Below are 17,812 nucleotides of genomic sequence, written 5' to 3' on the forward strand. Positions count from 1 at the left end.
GTTATTGAATATCTTGCGTAATTTATTGAATACTGTACTGAAAGGGAAAAACAATAGCTGTCTGGGTACAGAATTGTTGTAAGTGTACAGATTGTTTACTGTCGTGATCACGGTCTGACTGGGAGCTATGGCTTGCTGTCCAGCATCACGAGAGAGGATCATACTGCACATAGGTAGCCCGGGAAAAGATCAAATTCAAAATTCAAAGTATGGTTTCTATACAACACGTACCACTTTCACACCATCATTAAGTCGAAAAATCATAAGTCGAGTCATGTAAATTGGGATTAAGTACATCATTTGTATACTTATTAAACTTATACTAAAAAAATCATTTGTTGTTCATCCAAATTGAACTAGTAATCTTGTATTTTATCTAATAACCCTACTTCATTCTCTTTGTATCCTCTGGGTACTTGATCCCTGAAACTCTCTTCCTTTGGGTAGTATCAATTCATCACTTTCCCTTTTTCTGCTCCTCCTGCCTGGTTCAGTTGAGTTCTCCAGCCTGTGCTATAACATCAGCATGTAACCCTAAGCCTCTTCTTTTCTCTCTCTCAGCTTTCTCCTTGGAGAGGTCATCTATTCCTGTCACTTACATCAGTGGCTCTCCAAGTGTGGTCCTGGACTAGCAGCTGCAGTATCACCTGGAAACCAGACAGAAATGCACATTCTCAGGCCCGGACCCAGGCATACAGAATCAGGTCTTCTGGGGTGGGGCCCAGCAATCTGTGTTTTAAGAAGCCCCTCAGTTGTTCTGATGCACGCTAAAGTTTGAGAACCACTTGTTTAAATGATCACTTCTAAGCTGTTGACTCCCCAATCTTTATCATTAGCCCTGATTTTATACCCACACTTCCCTCTGGTATTTCAAACTGGAGTGTTTTGTGGAATGTTACAAAATGGGAGGAAAAAAAACATAGCTCTATGGTCAAAAAGAATTTCCATGGGGGAATTCCCTGCCCTCCCCCCACCCCCCCCCCCAAAAAACCAGTTTCCATGGTATTGCAGCATTTCTTAAGATTTGACTATTGGGACCTATTTCCCAGTGGTTGTGGGAGGATGCAACAACAGGACGGCGTCACTGGAAAAGAGATGCATTGAAATGGAATTCAAACTAACAATATTGTAAATCAACTATACTTCAATTTAAAAAAAAAAAGGAATTCATTATTGTCCCCTGCTAAACCACCTCTACAGCCTATTTCTTTTTAATTTTTTTAAGTTGAATATTTTATTATTAAACTTTCTTATTTTCCTGCAAGGCTGTAGCTTCACTGTATAAAAATAGCACCAGCAAACACAGTATGTTGCAAAATTAAGATAGTATTGTTCTTCATCTGACACTGTACAACTAACAAAAACTTTTCTCCACCTCCAGTTATTTCCAATGGGAAGATCAGTAAGTTTTGGGGGTTTTTTTTGGTTTTTTTGGGTTTTTTTTTTGCAGTACGCGGGCCTCTCACCGCTGCGGCCTCTCCCGTTAAGGAGCACAGGCTCCGGAAGCGCAGGCTCAGCGGCCATGGCTCACGGGCCCAGCTGCTCCGCGGCATGTGGGATCTTCCGGAACCGGGTCACGAACCCGTGTGCCCTGCATCGGCAGGCGGACTTTCAACCACTGCGCCACCAGGGAAGCCCTCATCAAGTATTTTGACCCAATCCAGGGATGACTGTAAACTGTTATAAGGCTTAATATAACAATGTTATCTTTGAATTACATAATTTTTATAACTAGTTTTACTACAGATAATTTCAGGAATTCTGAGTATTGTAAACTGGAGCCTAGCCTAAAAATCATAGGGTGCTGTGGAAAAGATGCATAGTGTTTATCTGCAGTCATTAGGAAGTTAGGGGGTATTCTGGTAACATGTTGCAAGTAGTTTCCTTTGCTACAAGTTGCTTTTTAAAAAATCTATCCACAACTAATTTAAGACAACTATGCTAGATTGTTTCATACTAGTTTATTTAGGGGTTCCATTTTCACTCAATAGATTTTATGTGTTTCTCATACGCTTCTTCACTCATTAGTTCATCTAGTTCTGAAGGGTTACTGAGTGTCACATTGATCCGCCAATCATCTTCATAACAAGATTTTTTGGACACGTCCTGGATTTTCTGCCAGAGCTTCATTAATTTCAGTTACTTCTGATGGAGGAAGAAGAGCAGACAAGCTGCTTTCAAACTTTCTAAAGCACCAAACTCCTCTTGTTTGTTCAATTTTGTCCCAACTTCAGGCAGATTACAGTATGCAACATCTCTCAAAGCTCCCTGTGCAAAATTGCTGATTCCCGCTGCTGCAACACCGTTTTCTGTTGTGATCTATCCACGTCCGCCTGTGAATTGACGCGCGGAGAGCGGAGCTGGGACTGGGCGCGGCTCCCCGCAGGGCCAGCGCCCCCAAGGCCCGGGCCGCCGCGGAGATTGCGCGCGCAGGCGCAGACGGCAGACCTCGGCGCGCGCCCCGCGCCGCTCGTTGCGCCAAGCACCCGGGCTTCTGGCCTCCCTTTCCTTTCAAACAGACCTCAAATGTTGGAGTTCTGACTTCCTCTTCTCCCTATGCAGTCAGCCTCTGAGTTTTAGGGACTCAGTTACGATAACGTTGAAAGGTTGGAGACCTGACGTGACTTTGGAGCGTGAAGCAAAGCTCTTGTTGAGACTTCGCAGAGTCAAGGCCCGCTCCCTGGGACCCGCAGCCCGGCCCGTCCGCCCGGCTGACCTCAGTAACCAGCACCAGGCACAAGTCCTGGGGCTGCCCCCCAGGGCCACAGGTGACATGGGGTCTCACCTCCGAGAAGGCCCCAGGAAGAGCTGAGAAGGCCTTTTCTGGAGGAATGGAGGAAGAGCGCAAGGAGCCAGTCAGGACTTGAGGGAAAGGAAGAATAGAAGATGTCTAGAAGAGCAGGAAACGGGGTGGAGGCCTGGTGACAGAAGGGAGCAGTCGAGGAGGCGTGGGCGCAGCCTGGCCCGTGTGTGGAAGGACCTCGGCGTGGGCGGGAGACGTTAAGGGGACCGGGGGGTCTGAGGAGTCAGGGACCCATCGCCGGACCACAGTCATTCCACAGTTTCTGCTGGAATATAAATGACTTTCCCATGGATCCACCGCCCAAAGGCACCTGCAGTATCTTTGTTTACTGGCTTCGTATCTTTTCCTTTATCCTGAGGTAAATACGGGGAAAGGGAGGAAAGGGGTGGGGCGGGGGAAGAGGGTGGAGCGAGAATGGAAGAGATTTCGATGAGGGAGAGCCTGTTGATGGTTCGCAGTCTTGTCTGCACATTGGAATCGCCTGAGGAGCTGTAAAAACCACGTCTGGGTTCAACCCCCAGAGATTCTGATGCCGTCGGTCTAGCCTCTCGACTGGTGCTTCTCAAACTTTAATGTGCGTCGGAGGCGCCTGGGGCTCTTGTTAAAATTCAGGTTCTGACTCAGAAGGCTCCGGGGTGGGGCCTGAAAGTCTGCATGTTAACAAGACGCCAGGTAATGCGCATGCCACTGCTCTGTGGCTCACATTTTCTGTAGCAACCATCTACGTAGAGGCTCCCAGAGGGTGGTCCTCAGACCATCAGAATCAGCATCACCCGGGAACTTGAGAGAAAGGCACGTTCTCGGGTCCCAGCCCAGACCCGCGGAATCTGGAATTCTGGGGATGAGGCCCAGCAAGCTGTGTTTTAACTCTCCCTCCAGGTGATTCTCACGCGTGCCAAAGTTTGGGAGCCACTGCTGTAGAGAATTACAGAGGGGAATAAAAAGCCTGAGGGAAGGGCGCTAATAATCACTGTAATGACAAAGTAATGAATTATTGTGGAAGTAAGACAGAAAGAGAGATCACGTGGAGCCCTATGTATGTTCCAGTTATGAACAGATATAACCATTACAGTAAAATTAAGACACCACGACTTTGAAAACTGCAGGTTTTCAAAAAAAATTTTTTTAAGTTTTTTTTTTATCTCTGTATCATCATAAGTCATAGGAATTATTGGAACATTTTCGAGACTTGCACACTCACTGCAAAGATGAGGGAAAGGAGATGTCATTACTGGACCCGTCATGCTGTGGGCCTGCCTGAGCTGGGGTGGGGCGCAAAGGCACAGATGCAGGAAAATAAGGTGGGGATGCCTGGCACTGGGGATTGAGGATGGGGAAAGGGATGCTCCCTGTTCTGAGGCCACGAGGTTGCCGGCGTCTTGGTGATGGGAGGTGCTGAACCTGGTTGTGTTACTGATCCAGTGTCACCACTCTACCCCACGAGTGCCCTGTGCCTGGATTACAGTACCTAACTGGTCCCAGCTGGCCTCCCAGGCTCAGCCTTCCCAGACCCTGCTTCATTTGCTTTGGAGGCTCCAACTCCTGATTACACCAGTGCCCTTGCCTCTCTCCTCTCTTCCTCAGAGCCCTGTCCTCTCCTCCCTTCAGCACCCACGCCCCCTGTGTGCCATTTTCGCCCCTGTCCTGTGCTTTCCCTCTGGCTGACCGATGGCTCAGAATGGAGATCCCAGTCATCTGCTTACTCAGCCTCCATCTCTGTCCACCCACTGGGGTGAAGATCCCTGTCCACTTGAGTTCAACACATATCTACCTGTGGGCAAGAGATGCCAAGGGGGATAAAGCACAGTCTGTCCTTAGGGAGCAAGTTACAAACTCTGGGAACCAGTCCCCAAGACGTGACGGACCAAGTGCCGTGAAAAAGATTCACGTAGAGCATTGCCTGACTGTCTGCCCACACTCAGCTCTCCTGGTCCAGATGGCACTTTTTGGCCCCTTATGACACAAGCGTCTGCTAATCTTTCGAAAGTGCGTGTGTTGTTTTCCTAAGAAGGTGGCCAGTAGAGTCTACCTCTGTCACCTCCTTGTGGCCAGTAGAGTCTACCTCTGTCACCTCCTTGTAGCTTACACAGAGTGAGGGACATGCTGAGTGACTGCCACAAAGCATGCCACCCACAGAGCACACGCCTCTCAATGACAAAGGTTCCTGTGCTCCTAGGAGCAGGGATGCTGATTTTGGATGGCTGCTCAGAGCTGACTAGGTTCTTTGTAATATTTAGAGTTCTGAATCTTTAGAAAGTTGGCTCACAATAGAAAATGGCCCCACAGTTTATGAAAAGCCTTTTATTAAAGCTCCACTTAAAACACTTGTACAATCACTAATACTTATATGTGAATGGTTCCACATACTAGCAAATGTTACTGTTACTTGGGTAGAAATTGTAGGAGAGGCCATGTTCAGACTTTCAAACATCATCAACACATTGCTCTCATGTCCCCTGGACTCCTGGGTCCTCGGAGGTGCTGTGCAATTGCTTCAGAAGTGGGAAAGTCTCCTATAGAAAGGTGGAGGGAAGTCGTGTAGATGACACTAACCTGAAATTCTGCAGGTCCGTCCGATGTGAGTGCTTTTATTGGCCTGTGAGCTGAATCTGAGGTTAGTCTAGATGAACAATCACACATTTCAAGGCAAAAAAGACCATTAAAAATTTGATTGATTTCAACACCATGACATGTACTAATGTTTCTAGAGTATTTTGACATACACGTCTAGCACTTAGCAGTTGCTTGGTGAATATTTGTGGAGTGAATGAATGAAACACAAACCCTTCCCCAAGGTTGGTGCCTCACCTAAAAAAAGCGACTTGGCCTACAGAAAGAGCCCTGCAGGGACCCAGCACACATCTTCGTCCGAGGGCAGAGAGAGGTCCCAGACACAGCATCCAGGATACCATCCCCAGGGTGGAGGGAGGCCCACAGCCCAGCCATCCCTCTCCAGTGATCCCTGACTTGGCCACCCCGAGTCTTCCCAGGATGCCCCTCCCCTTTATAGCCAGTTGTCAACACCAGAGGACACTTTCTTCTGTGGTAGAGAACAATTTTAGACCTTAGAACAGCTTTTCAAATATTTTTGACCATGACCCACAATGAGAATATATTTTATTTTACGAACCATGAAAGATACCAACCAATATATAATTGAAACAAAAGTTTCACAACACAACAGTTAGCCTTACTACACATGATGCACTGATTCTCTATTCTATTTGCAATCCAATAAAGAAACATGTGACACACTCCACTCATCTCACAATCCACTAATGGGTAAGGTCGGCATTTTGAAAACAGGTGCACAGCAATCCACAGGAGGGATGGAATTCAGATACTCCATCTCAGGGACCCAGTGGCAAGAAAGGATGATCCTTCTCTGCCCACACCTGGGAACACACCTAGGTCACAGGAAAGGGTGATGCAAATCCCTCTTTTCTAGAATCTGAACAAGAAAACTCAAAGGAGAGGTCTTTGCTTCTATATCTAAAATATTATACTACATATAATATATCAGTAAGTTTCTTAGCCATGATTTTCTACAGGGAAGAAGCCGCTTCTGACTGTCCCAGAGAGGAACTCCCGAGAGAAGAAAGACTGTGTGGTTGCATCTCCAGGACGTCCCCACTTAGTGCCACCAAGCAGGGGAGTGGCTGTGGCACAAGGCTGGCACCTGCACCGTGAGACCCTCCATCAGTGTCCCCAGCAACAACTTCTCAGAGCCTCTGATGGGATATTTTGTGTTGTGACTCTTGGGAAGGTGGGTACAGCATGCACTGTTCTTCTGCCATATTTGACCACAGAATCCTTTTTTCAAATACTCCCTGAAAATCTGCAGAACACAGTTTAGGGACCACTGCCCCAAGTTGGAAGAAACAGTGTAGACGGGGGACTTCTTCACTGCCACACCAGTTGAGGGCAGGGCCAGGGTGTTAGGACACTTCAAGGGGACTTGAAGGCATCACTGTACATAGTCAATCACATGAAAAAGCAAAGGACCTTGTCAGGTGTGGAGCGGACCCTTGTTTATGGAGTCACCATTTGTAGTTTACAGCTGACCTAGTTGTATCCTGCCTACCTCCAGGGGGCGCCATTCATAAGACCCTGGGTTGACTGAGGCCCTTTGGAGTCCAGCGAGGCAGTAGGAGCCCTCCAAAAACAGGTTTATGTTTTAAACTGTAAAAACTAAAACAGAGTTACAGAGTTGTTGGCCAGAATGTCCAGCACAGTCTTTCTCACCCTTGAGTACATCCATTGACTCTCATTTTTTCTGTTAGTGCAGCTTCTTGGGGTGGGAGTGGGTAAGGCTCTTAAGAGTTTTCAGACTCAGACCCCAGACTTGGTTCCATCATTGCTTATCCCACCAAGCTGAGGCGAATAAGGCGTATTAAAGCTCTTATCAATGTGATCAACAGTCGCTTTGTGGAAGCTACATCCTGCTGCAGCTCCCTGCCCTCAGACTTCGGTACCCAGGTTCTGAAAGAGGGTACTGTGCCTAAACTTAACAATTTGCTCTGAGCCTGAGAGAGGCGGGACCCCTGAACACTGCACTCTACCCAGAATTCCTTTCACTTGTTTCTATACATTTTTTGCTGTCATATATAAGCATTAAGTAATTTCTTGGAATAAAACTCTCATCATCCTGGATTCCTTGTAGATGCACCATCACATTTATATCCAAAACATAAAACAAAATACACCTCTGACCTCACAGGTGACAATTTTTACGGGAGCATCTCTCTGGATCACTTGTTAACTGGAAAATGAGTGGTCATATTTCCCCAGAGTAGAAGAATGAGGACTTACAAAACCTCCCCAGAGAACATTTTGTGATGTGGGATATCAGGAGGATAAAATGAACGTCCCCAGGGGGGTACATGAAAGGAAAACCAGAGAGACTGGTACAGTTACATTTCATACCTTTGTTTAAAAAAAAAAATCATGCTAAGTTGCTGACCAACTTGCAAAATGTCAACCACTCTTTCTAATTCTCCCTAACAGCTTCGGTTCCCCCCTCGCAGTTCTTTTCTTCCTGCAGACCTGTTTTCCCTTAAGTCCCAGAGCTGTGGGATGAGGCGCTGTGTTTGGCCATGCTGGTTGCTGGTGTCTGTACATTAGCGCTGGTCTCGGTGCAGCCAGCCATGTCTCCTCCAGGGTCCCCTCCAGCCTCCCTGCTTCTGCAGAAACCTCTCTGTCTGGACCGCCTGGCTAGCAGCAGTTTCCAGGCCGCTGCTCTATACTTCTTTGAAATGAGGTTGTAGAGGATGGGGTTGATGGATGCGCTCAGATAGAAAAGTTGCAGGGCACAGTGTTAAAGTACTATAGAAGTACATCATCCCGGAATCTTTGGTATTTATGTAAATGATTCTGCCAACGTGGAAAGGCTGCCAGCAAACTATAAACGCCAGAACCACCACCACTGCAAAACAAGACATAGGCGCCAGAATTAGCCAAAGCATCCGAAAACAAATAAGCATCCCCAGGAAACCATCTGAAATAATAAGTAAAAGCAAAATAAATAAAACTCTTGCCTAGCCAAATCCCCACCCCAGAAAAACTACCAGGTTGCAGACAGCATCGATATTAGCTTTAAAGCTGAGTATTCGGCTCATACATTTACTATCAAGGCCTGACATAAACCAGAAGGAGTGATTTCTACTAACAAGCTGTTCTGGCAGGCTTCCTTCCACAAACCCACTTCTTGACATGTTCTCTGTTTTCGGTTGAAAAGAACTCCACAACAAGTCTGCACAATCTTTATTTTTTTGATATGGGCATGATTCACTTTAGTCTTCAGGATAACATAACATTAGGTAAAGAAACTTTATCTTAACGTGAGCTATCCCGTCTTTTCCAGGGTTCTGTAATTCCATAACTGCAGCATCAAACAGAGCCTGCAATTATCCATCTTGGATCAGCCCAGCTCGCTGATCACAGAGGCTTTGGGAAATAATTGCTGTTTACAGGACCCGAATATCCCACTCTCAAGGGACGCCTGGCGTGACCCAGAGCCCTTGTAGGACGGGAGATGGTTTTCTCTGGAGACTAGAAGGAGAAGCAGGTGGAGCCTGGGGTAGAACGACAGAATGAAACATGGCCAGAAGAGGCGCCGAGGGCTGGGAGACCAGGGGAAGGCGACACAGCCTGGATCGTGGGTTGGGGTGTTTGGAACAGAGGCGGCGCCACTCACGCAGGACGCGGACCATCTGCTGGTGTCCCTTCTCCCGAGCGGAGGTGGCCGGGCCTCGCAGCGGCCCGCGGCTCCTCCACAGCTCCCGCCCGATGAGCCCGTAGAGGACGCTGAGGCACAGGAAGGGCAGGAAGAAGTAGGCGGTGGTGACCCACAGCATGACGCACAGCGCGCCCCGCTGCGCCGGGCTCGGCCGGCACTCCTGGCTGAACAGCGCCGCGGCCGCCGCCGCCTCGAGGACCCGAGGAGTGGCGGTGGCGGCGGGGCGAGGGGGTGAGCTAAGCGGTGCCGTTAAGGTCCTGGACCGCGTAGCGGCCGGGGTCCTGCTCGACGCCCACCAGAAAGAAGAAGGGCCCGGCGGAGAGCAGCGCCACGGCCCAGAGCGCGGCGATGACCATAAGGACGCGGCGGCGGGTGACGAGGACGCGGGCCCGGAGCGGGCGACAGATGGCGAGGTAGCGCTCGAGGCTGAGCGCCGTCATGTGCAGCAGCGTGGCGTAGGTGCACGTAGAGCGAGAGGCGGCAGAGCAGCGTACCGAACACCCAGGGCCGGGAGCGCCAGAGGCGGTACAGGTCGAAGGGGAGCCCGAGCAGGATGAGCAGGTCAGACACGGCCATGCTGCCCAGGTACAAGCTGGTGGTGGTCCGCATGTCCCGGTAGCGCCCGATCAGCAGCACCGTCATCACGTTGCCGCTCACCCCGACGGCGAACAGGCCCAGGCACACGGCGGTCACTGGCACCAGCGCCCCCAGGGGGAAGGGCGAGCAACGGCGCTCGTCGCAAGGCAGCACCTCTGCCCACGGCGGCTCCCCCGCGTCCTCCGAGCCGTCGCTGCGGTTCTCGGCGCTGCCCATGGGCGCGCCGCGCCCCCGGGCCGGGCCAGGAGCCTAGCGCCTGGTCCCAAGGCAAAAGCGCTTCCTTTGGCGGCCGGTGCGCGCTGGGCGCGCCAAACCCCTGCCGCTTGCACAGCCCGAGTCCAGCGGCACCGCGCGCGGGAACGTGGCTCCGCAGGGTCGGCCTTGAGGGCTGCCAACCGGGCGAAGCGCAGTCCCCACCCCCAGTCACCGCCCAGCCTGCCTCGGCCCCGCTTCCGCTCCCAGGCCCGTGGTATTCCACGTATTCCAGGCGCTTCCCTCCCCACCAACTGAACGCGGGAGGCGGTCGCCGCGGACGAGCCCCACCCAGACGCGGGAAGCGATTCCTGAACCCCAGCGAGGTTGGTTACTGGACCCAGCGGAGCGTGGGCTCTTTTGTAGGTTGGGTTCAGAGGGGAACCTTCTGAGGGACCTCGGCTGGTGGCTCCGTCTTGACGGTTCGGGAAGGTGCCGCAATACCAATAATAGGAGAGGAGCCTAGACCAGAATCTAGAGCCCCTCCCGGGTTCTGGTCGCGGCTCAACAACCGAATCATCTCGGATCAGTCCCAGCCTTGCTTGCCCAGCCAGTTCTCCTCTTCTGTAAATTTTCAAGCGGTGATGGAGTTGACCGAGTAATTTCAACGATGTCTATGACTCTGAAATCTATGGATATGACCACGTCTATTCATTTTAAAGAACAAGGCTTAAGTATTTATGTTTACCTCTGCGTACTTAAACGTGTGCTGTTTTGTTCCTGTGTACAAAATATGCTATAAATGTAATAAAGCAGAGTATTGGCCAACACCAGAAAGAACTAAAATTCTGGGGAAAAGACTAAAAACTGGTTTATGAGTCAATTCATTGTGGTCCTAATGACAATAGCTGACACTGAGAGCTCAGGATGTATTTGGTGCTGTGCTTTCCATTTAATCTTCAAGTCCTTAGAACAGAGGTTTTTTTTAAATCTCTTCATGAATAGACGCTCCTCTAGTGGTTTTTCCATCCATCCGACTGTGGTTTAAATCCTCAACTTCTTTTCCCAAGGTTCCCTTCCTCTTTCTGGAACTGAAACCAGGCTTTGCTCTAGTGCCTCGCATCCCCGCCCCGTTCCCCGTGGTCCTCTTTCACAAGCAGAGCCATGGGCTGCGAGGAGGGGTACCTGTCACCTTCCTCATCATTGCTCTTCCCAGCCATCCTAAAACCTACCTTTGAATCTAACTTCCTCACACTCTGCCCTCTGCAGCCCCCTCCCCCACTGCTCACCCTCATTCTTGAGAATTTGGGTGCCTTACCTTCACTCTCTCAAGCACTCCTCCTAAAATTCACACCCCTGCACAATTCCTCTGCCTCTCCTTTCTATCAATGGTCTTGTCCTCCCCCCCATCTCAGGCAGCGGTTCCTGTGTACATCCCTTACACCTTATCATTACCAGTACCTGGGAGCTCGCCTTCATCTCAATTTCAGCCCTCCCAGATTCTGACCTTCACCCTCTGTCTTTCTAGCTCACTTTCTCTAATACCTCAACTCCTACAATCCTTCAACCGCGCTGGGACCTCCATTCGGCTTCTCCTCCTACCTTTCCCTTGTCCCTCACCTGCCTCAAGTCCACGCTTCCCCACTTTAATGGATTTAAACTCCGAGAGCAATACTAATCGCCCCAAGGAAAACACCCTCAATTCCCGTGCTCTTTTCTCTGTTGTCATACTTGTCTCCTTACGAGAGCACAACCATAACCCTGGTTAAGTGGAACCCTCTGCTTACTCTGTGCAGTCTCCCAAGCACCTAGAGTTGTTTCACTTGAAATTCACAACCTCTAGCTGGATGCTTAGTTTTCTCCCACCATCCTCATACTTATTCTATTTAATTCGCTCTCTCGCCCTCCAAACCACTCTTTTGTACCTCCTCCTCTCTCCTTAATCCCCAAGACCTCGTCCCCATCCTCGCTCTCAGGTGATGATCTTGCATTCCAATTACTGGAAAGAATAGAAACAGCTGGAAGAGGACTACATGCTCCCATCACCACCACCACCCTCGTCCACCCCCTGGACAGATGAATGAGTGGATGGTACTTGTGCCTGAAGTGAACTCTGCCCCTCAGCACTTCATTCGCCTCCTCGAAATTCTAGAAATCACTTTAGAAAGTCTCTCTCTCTCTTGCATCATCAAGTTTTCTCCCTCTTCTGGATCATTTCCATGTTTTCAGCAAAACTCAAAAGAGTTTCTGCATTCACTCTCTCCACTTTTCCTCCCTCCCTCCTTCCCTCCTCCTCCTAAGCAGCGGAAATGTAATTTCTCCATCTCTAGTTGATCTCAACTTGCCTTGGACTCTCACCTACTGGGTAGCAAGAAGCAATTATCCAGCCTGAGTAAAGCACTGTCCAGTTGGATGAATTAAACAGCTCCTCTGGGTAGTGTTCAGTCCTCTTGGATAATAACATCCTCTCCTCTCCAGTGGCTTCCTCCCCCTGCCCTGTCTTTCCCTAAGGGGGCCCAGGTGGATGGGGAGGGAAGGTCAGGTGGCTTAAAGGCCCTTAGGAAACTAGGAGGGAGAGGGGTACCTAGCTTTGTACCAGTTCCTGGGGGGACCAGGCTGGCATTTGCTAGACTCCAGTTCAGTGTCCCCTTCCCGCTTGGCCACCAGGTGCTTTGCTAACCCAAAGGCAGAGGTCTGTGGCCAATGAATTTGTGGTCTCTTTCTTTGACTCAAGTGATGCTCCTGGGAGCACCTGGTACCTTCCCATTGGCTCTCACAGGCTGCAGCCCCCTGAGTTTCTTTCCTTTTATCCATTCTGCTCCATGGCCTGGTGGCCTGCCCACCTCTGCTGAAGGCTCCCTCACCCCTCTCCACCACCACAGCAGCTCTGAGAAAGGCTAACTGGGGCTCAGACAGTGTCTGCACCATCAGGCTCACGAATGCCAACTCTACCCTCTCCGACTGTTCTGTACTACACACCCTCCATTCAGACACTCCCCTGTTCTGCTGTTTTTTCTCTGTATAGCTTATTACCTACTATTGAATTTACGTAGCTCTTTGTTTGTTATCTGCCCCGCTCCATCTCCCGACATCACATGCTCCAGGAGGCAGGCTTTAATCTTTCCCTAGTGCCTGGTACTAAGTGAGAATTTAACAAATATTTGTTAACTCCGGGAATGAATAAGCTTCTGCAGAACCAGGTACCATTATTTTCTTTACAATTCCCAGCAGCTGAGAACAGTACTCTGATTATAGCGGGTGCTCAGCAAGTGTTCCTTGATAATCTGGTTGGAAATAGAATACTGATATGGAGAATTAGATTCATGGCTGGCTTTTTGTCATGTTTTGGCTCAAGCATGACTTGCCCCCTAGAGCAGATCTGAACCCTATTATAACGGCTTGGCCTTCCATGTTTTAGGAAAAAACGGGATCAGACATCTGAAGAATGACTAAAGCCTTTTGTACTTTGTATTTCTAAGTCATCCACCAGCTCATGACTTCATACTTCGTCTGAGGAGAGGAAGAGGAAGTTCTCAGTAGTCCAAGGTGTGTGGATACCTTTCTCCTCTACCTCCACACTTGGTGATCGTGCGGGGCAAAACTGAGTCTAGGTCTGGCCTTGCTGTCCCCCTGTTAACCTGGAAGCAAAGGGTTGGTGTCCTCAATAGGCACTTGGCCCCTGGCTGGAGACCTCACAGGTTGGAATGTTCTGGAGAAAAATAAATCTAACACATGCTGTGCGCAAGGCACTGTTTCAAGTACCTGCATATGGTAACTTGTTGAGTCTTTAACAACAGCCTTTTGAGTGGGTGCTTGTAGTACGTCCATTTTATAGATGAGAAGACCAAGGCACAGAGAAGCTGCCTTAGGTCATGCAGCCAATAAATGGGAGTACTGTCTGCTTCATGAGGCCATGGGCACAGGACCTCTTGCTATGTAGACCATAGCACAATTAACCTCAGGAGTGGTTGGTGTGATCGGCTTCTGCTAGAGAAGTGTTTTTCAGCTCGGATTCCAGAAACCAGATTTTGTGGACAAATGGAAGAAAACGGAAGTTTGGTTTCTTTTTTTTAATTTGAAATATAGTTGATTTACCATGTTGTGTTAGTTTCAGGTGTATAGCAAAATGATTCAGTTATATATATATATATATTCTTTTTCAGATTCTTTTCCCTTATAGGTTATTAAAAAATATTCAGTATAGTTTCCTGTGCTATACAGTAGGTCCTTGTTGGTTATCTATTTTATATATAGTAGTGTGTATATGTTAATCCCAAACTCCTAATTTTTCCCTCCCCCTGCTTTCCCTCTGGTAACCATAAGTTTGTTTTCTATCTCTGCGGGTCTATTTCTGTTTTGTATATAAGTTCATCTGTATCATTATTTTTTAGATTCCACATATAAGCATATCATTTGTCTTTGTCTGGCTTACTTAATTTAGTATGATAATCTCTAGGTCCATCCATGTTGCTGCAAATGGCAACATTTCATTCTTTGTTTATGGCTGAGTAGTATTCCATTGTATATATGTACTACATCTTCTTTATCCATTCCTCTGTCGATGGACATTTAGGTTGCTTCCATGTCTTGGCTATTGTACATAGTGCTGCCATGAATACTGGGGTGCATGTATCTTTTTGAAGTATGGTTTTCTTCAGATATATGCCCAGGAGTGGAATGTGGAGAAAAAAAGGAACCCTCCTACACTGTTAGTGGGAATGTAAATTTGTGCAGCCACTATGGAAAACCGTATGGAGGTTCCTTAAAAAACTAAAAATACAGCTATCATATGATCCTGCAATCCCACTCCTGGGTATATATCCAGAGAAAACCATAATTTGAAAAGATATGGAAGGTTTGAAGGGGCGTTAGGAATTGCATTACATCCATAAATTTCAGTGTACCTGTTGAAACTTGCAAAAACTCCATAGGTTTTATACTCTTTTCTCCATAGAAGAGCAGGATATGAGGCAGAGGTTGAAAAGTGAGTTTGTACAGCGGTTGACCCACATCTCATAACACTCTGAGCCAACCTCCTAGAGTCGGGAAACTTCATGTGGAGTTCCAGATTTCCAGCTTGTCTTGCAGAAGGGGAAGATCTGCTCTGGTCCCACACTGCCCACAGGCCATGGAATCCAGGCTGAGTAGCAGCTGCCCCCGTGGACAGGCCACCTTGTGCCTGCCCCCTGCAGCCCTCCTCGCTTGCACAGAGGTGGTGTGGGCTTCACGCCCAACCCCTGCTTCCTTGGAATGACCTGCTGACACCCCTAGACTCCAGGTGCTAGCAAGCGGCATCTTATTTAATCCAGTGCTGAGATGGCAAAGCTGGCCTTGGTGGGGGAGCCTCTGACAGAGAAGACCAGGGGCCAGCTGTGGCCAGACCTCACCTCCAGGACCTGACGGATGCATGGAGCTGGGGCCTCAGGCTTTCCCAGGTTTCTCTTTGCACAGCAGGGACACGGCAGGGCAAATTCAAGGCAAGACTTTGGGGGCCTATTGCTCTGCAGCTGTTGCTTTAGCAGTTTCCTCTTGGTCTCCATTTCTCCTAAGAGGGAGACAGGCTCACCACGGCCACGATGATCAAGGTGGGTGGGAGAGAGGGAGCAAGTCCCTGTGAGGGGTGGATGGGAAGAGGGTATAGGACGTGCAAAGACCCAGTCTGTGGTCAAGAATGACCATCCTCCTCCCACAATACAGCAGCTCACCTGAGCCCAGCTTAGGCTCCCCTCACATGCCCTCTCTGCTGTGATGGAGTCAGTGGCATCTTCCACTGACTTCCACAGCCATCAGCCACGGGACACAGTTGTCTCACAGCTGTGGAGCCGCCACTGCTAGAAGTGTGGTGCTGCCCTCCAAATTAAGGAGACGGGGAGATGGAAGTCACAAGTCTCACTGCTCTGTAGTAGCAGAGATCCCAACATGTTCAGAAAGATGAAAATAAAAATAAGGAACACTCAAACCATAGTTTATGATGCAACTGACTTGAAGTGCACATCTGGAAACACCTCCAAGTACTCCCCCTGAGTCATCTGCTCCCACCTCCCTCCTTTCGAGTTTAAAAAAACACCATCTGCCCTTCAGACCTCAGTAGAGCCCCATCGGAGCACCACAGTGGCCGTGGACATACAGTAAGGAAGAGTTGCGTAAAGTAACAAGGAGAGTTTTCTGGGCAACGCTCACCCCAATATTCATCTCCTAGGTGGACAGAGTTTTTATCGTTGATTATTGTTTTACCTCCTAAGGGGGCCCCATAGGTGTAACTTTCTGTCTCAGGAACTAGGAATATGAGTGTTCTCACTGCATTTCTGGGGAATGGAATGGAGATTGAAGGAAGTTTGTCCTTGGGGAATCCCTGAATCTTCCGTGCAGGGGTCAATGTGGGGATTTTCCTCAGGGAACTCTGAACGGAGAGATGAAGAGTGTGGATGCCGAAGTGCTCCCGGGGGCACGGTCTACCGCTTAGTATGTGAACTTGGGCAAGTTACTTAATGTCTCTACTCCTCATTTGTAAATAGAGGTGCTAATACCAGGACCCACCTCACTGGATTGTACCTGCAAGAAAACATAAAGTCCTTAGCTCGGCGACCGGCACATAGTGAGCTCTCTATAACTATTAGTTCTTATTAATCATAATAATAACAAAAGAATGAGGCTGTCCTTGGGTCCAAACTAGCCCCCATCTAGTTCTTTCTCTGGCCAAATCTTGTGCTTTCTGGTCCCTACGTCTTCACTCCTGCCTTTGCTCCATCTCTCTCTCTCAAGAGCCCATCCCGATTGCCCTTTAAGGGTACCGAAAATGTCACCCTTTCCAGGTCAAGTTTCCCCACCTCCTCATCTGGATGCAAGTGTCTTCTCTGATGCTCCTGGAGCCCTTGTTACCTCCTGACACCCCTGACATGTAGGGTTGAGGCATCACGGAGCAGACCCTTGCCGCTCACCTTCACCTCCCTAGGGAGCTGCCCCTAGGCTGCAGCCTCTTGCACCTGCACAGGTGCCTGGGGGCGGGCCACAGTACCACCTGGTCCTCAGGTGGAGTGCAGGATCAGCCTGGAGGAGAGGAGAGCTTCTTCGGTCCAACTGTAATAGGGAAGAACCTTTGTATTCTATTACAAGGTAATCACTAAAGAGACCTTGCCTATAAGCTTATATTATACATAATGGCCCATCTCTGGGAGCCCTGCCTCCTAGGTAATGAGCATTGAGCTAAAACACCTTTGTTGAGCTCCCGGGAAACATCCTAACCAGGCCCACCTGTGAATGACTGCAGGGAGGAAGAAATGAACATGACCCCTCAGGAGGCTGACTCGGGACCCGGAAGTGTTTGACTTTACTCCCGCCCCTTTTAGTAAAAACGAAGCTTGAATTCTAACTCAGGCAAGACGGTTCACCATCTTGCTCTGCTGGGTTTCTGAGTAAGGTTGCTCAATCTATTGGCCTTTTGTGTGGCGAGCAGTACCAGCTTGGACTTGGTGACGAATTGTGGTGCAGCCGGCCGGGGGCCTTGCTGCTCGTGGCTCCCGGTCCGCTTTGGGGAATTTCCGGGTAAGGCCCTGGCAGCTGCCGGGACCACTTGTCCGGAGGGTCTTCCCTTCAGAATTCCGCAAAACGGCCGTGGCTGCCCCCCGTGCTTGGCAGCTGGAGCAAGGAATCGACGTTTGGGAGCTGACGGGCTACAGTAGGGTAAGTCGCTCCGGTGTGTAAAGCCGGGAACTTTATTTCCGCTCCGTTTGGGGCATTTTCTCCAGAATTAGCCAACTTGTTTTGTATTTGAGTGGGGTAACTGTAAGGAACGGCACCAAAGATGGAGGAGAGCTTAAACAAGCTTTATTTGGGAACGCTCCCGGGCGAGGTTCACTGGTCCGAGAGAAAGGGGCCAGAGAAGTCGCGCCCGGGTGTGGGCGCGAACAAAATTTATAGGGGTGGACGCAGGGGAGGTGCTTGCTGTGTGAAGCAGCACTTTTTTGGTAATCTCTCGGGTGTTG

The 17,812-nt window shown here is 49.3% G+C and overlaps 1 protein-coding gene across 1 annotated transcript; it reads right to left on the reverse strand.

Annotated features, from left to right (window-relative positions):
- Nucleotides 1-7,859: 7,859 nt before the first annotated feature.
- Nucleotides 7,860-10,678, reverse strand: MLNR (motilin receptor). The gene is given in 5 exon segments (XM_059996205.1): nt 7,860-8,115; nt 8,117-8,228; nt 9,000-9,280; nt 9,282-9,506; nt 9,508-10,678. Coding segments are annotated over 5 exon segments (1,221 nt in total). The 5' UTR covers nt 9,855-10,678.
- Between the last annotated feature and the right edge of the window lie 7,134 nt (nt 10,679-17,812).

The sequence above is a fragment of the Delphinus delphis genome, chromosome 18, assembly GCF_949987515.2.
Source record: "Delphinus delphis chromosome 18, mDelDel1.2, whole genome shotgun sequence".
In the NCBI taxonomy this organism is placed as follows: Eukaryota; Metazoa; Chordata; class Mammalia; order Artiodactyla; family Delphinidae; genus Delphinus; species Delphinus delphis.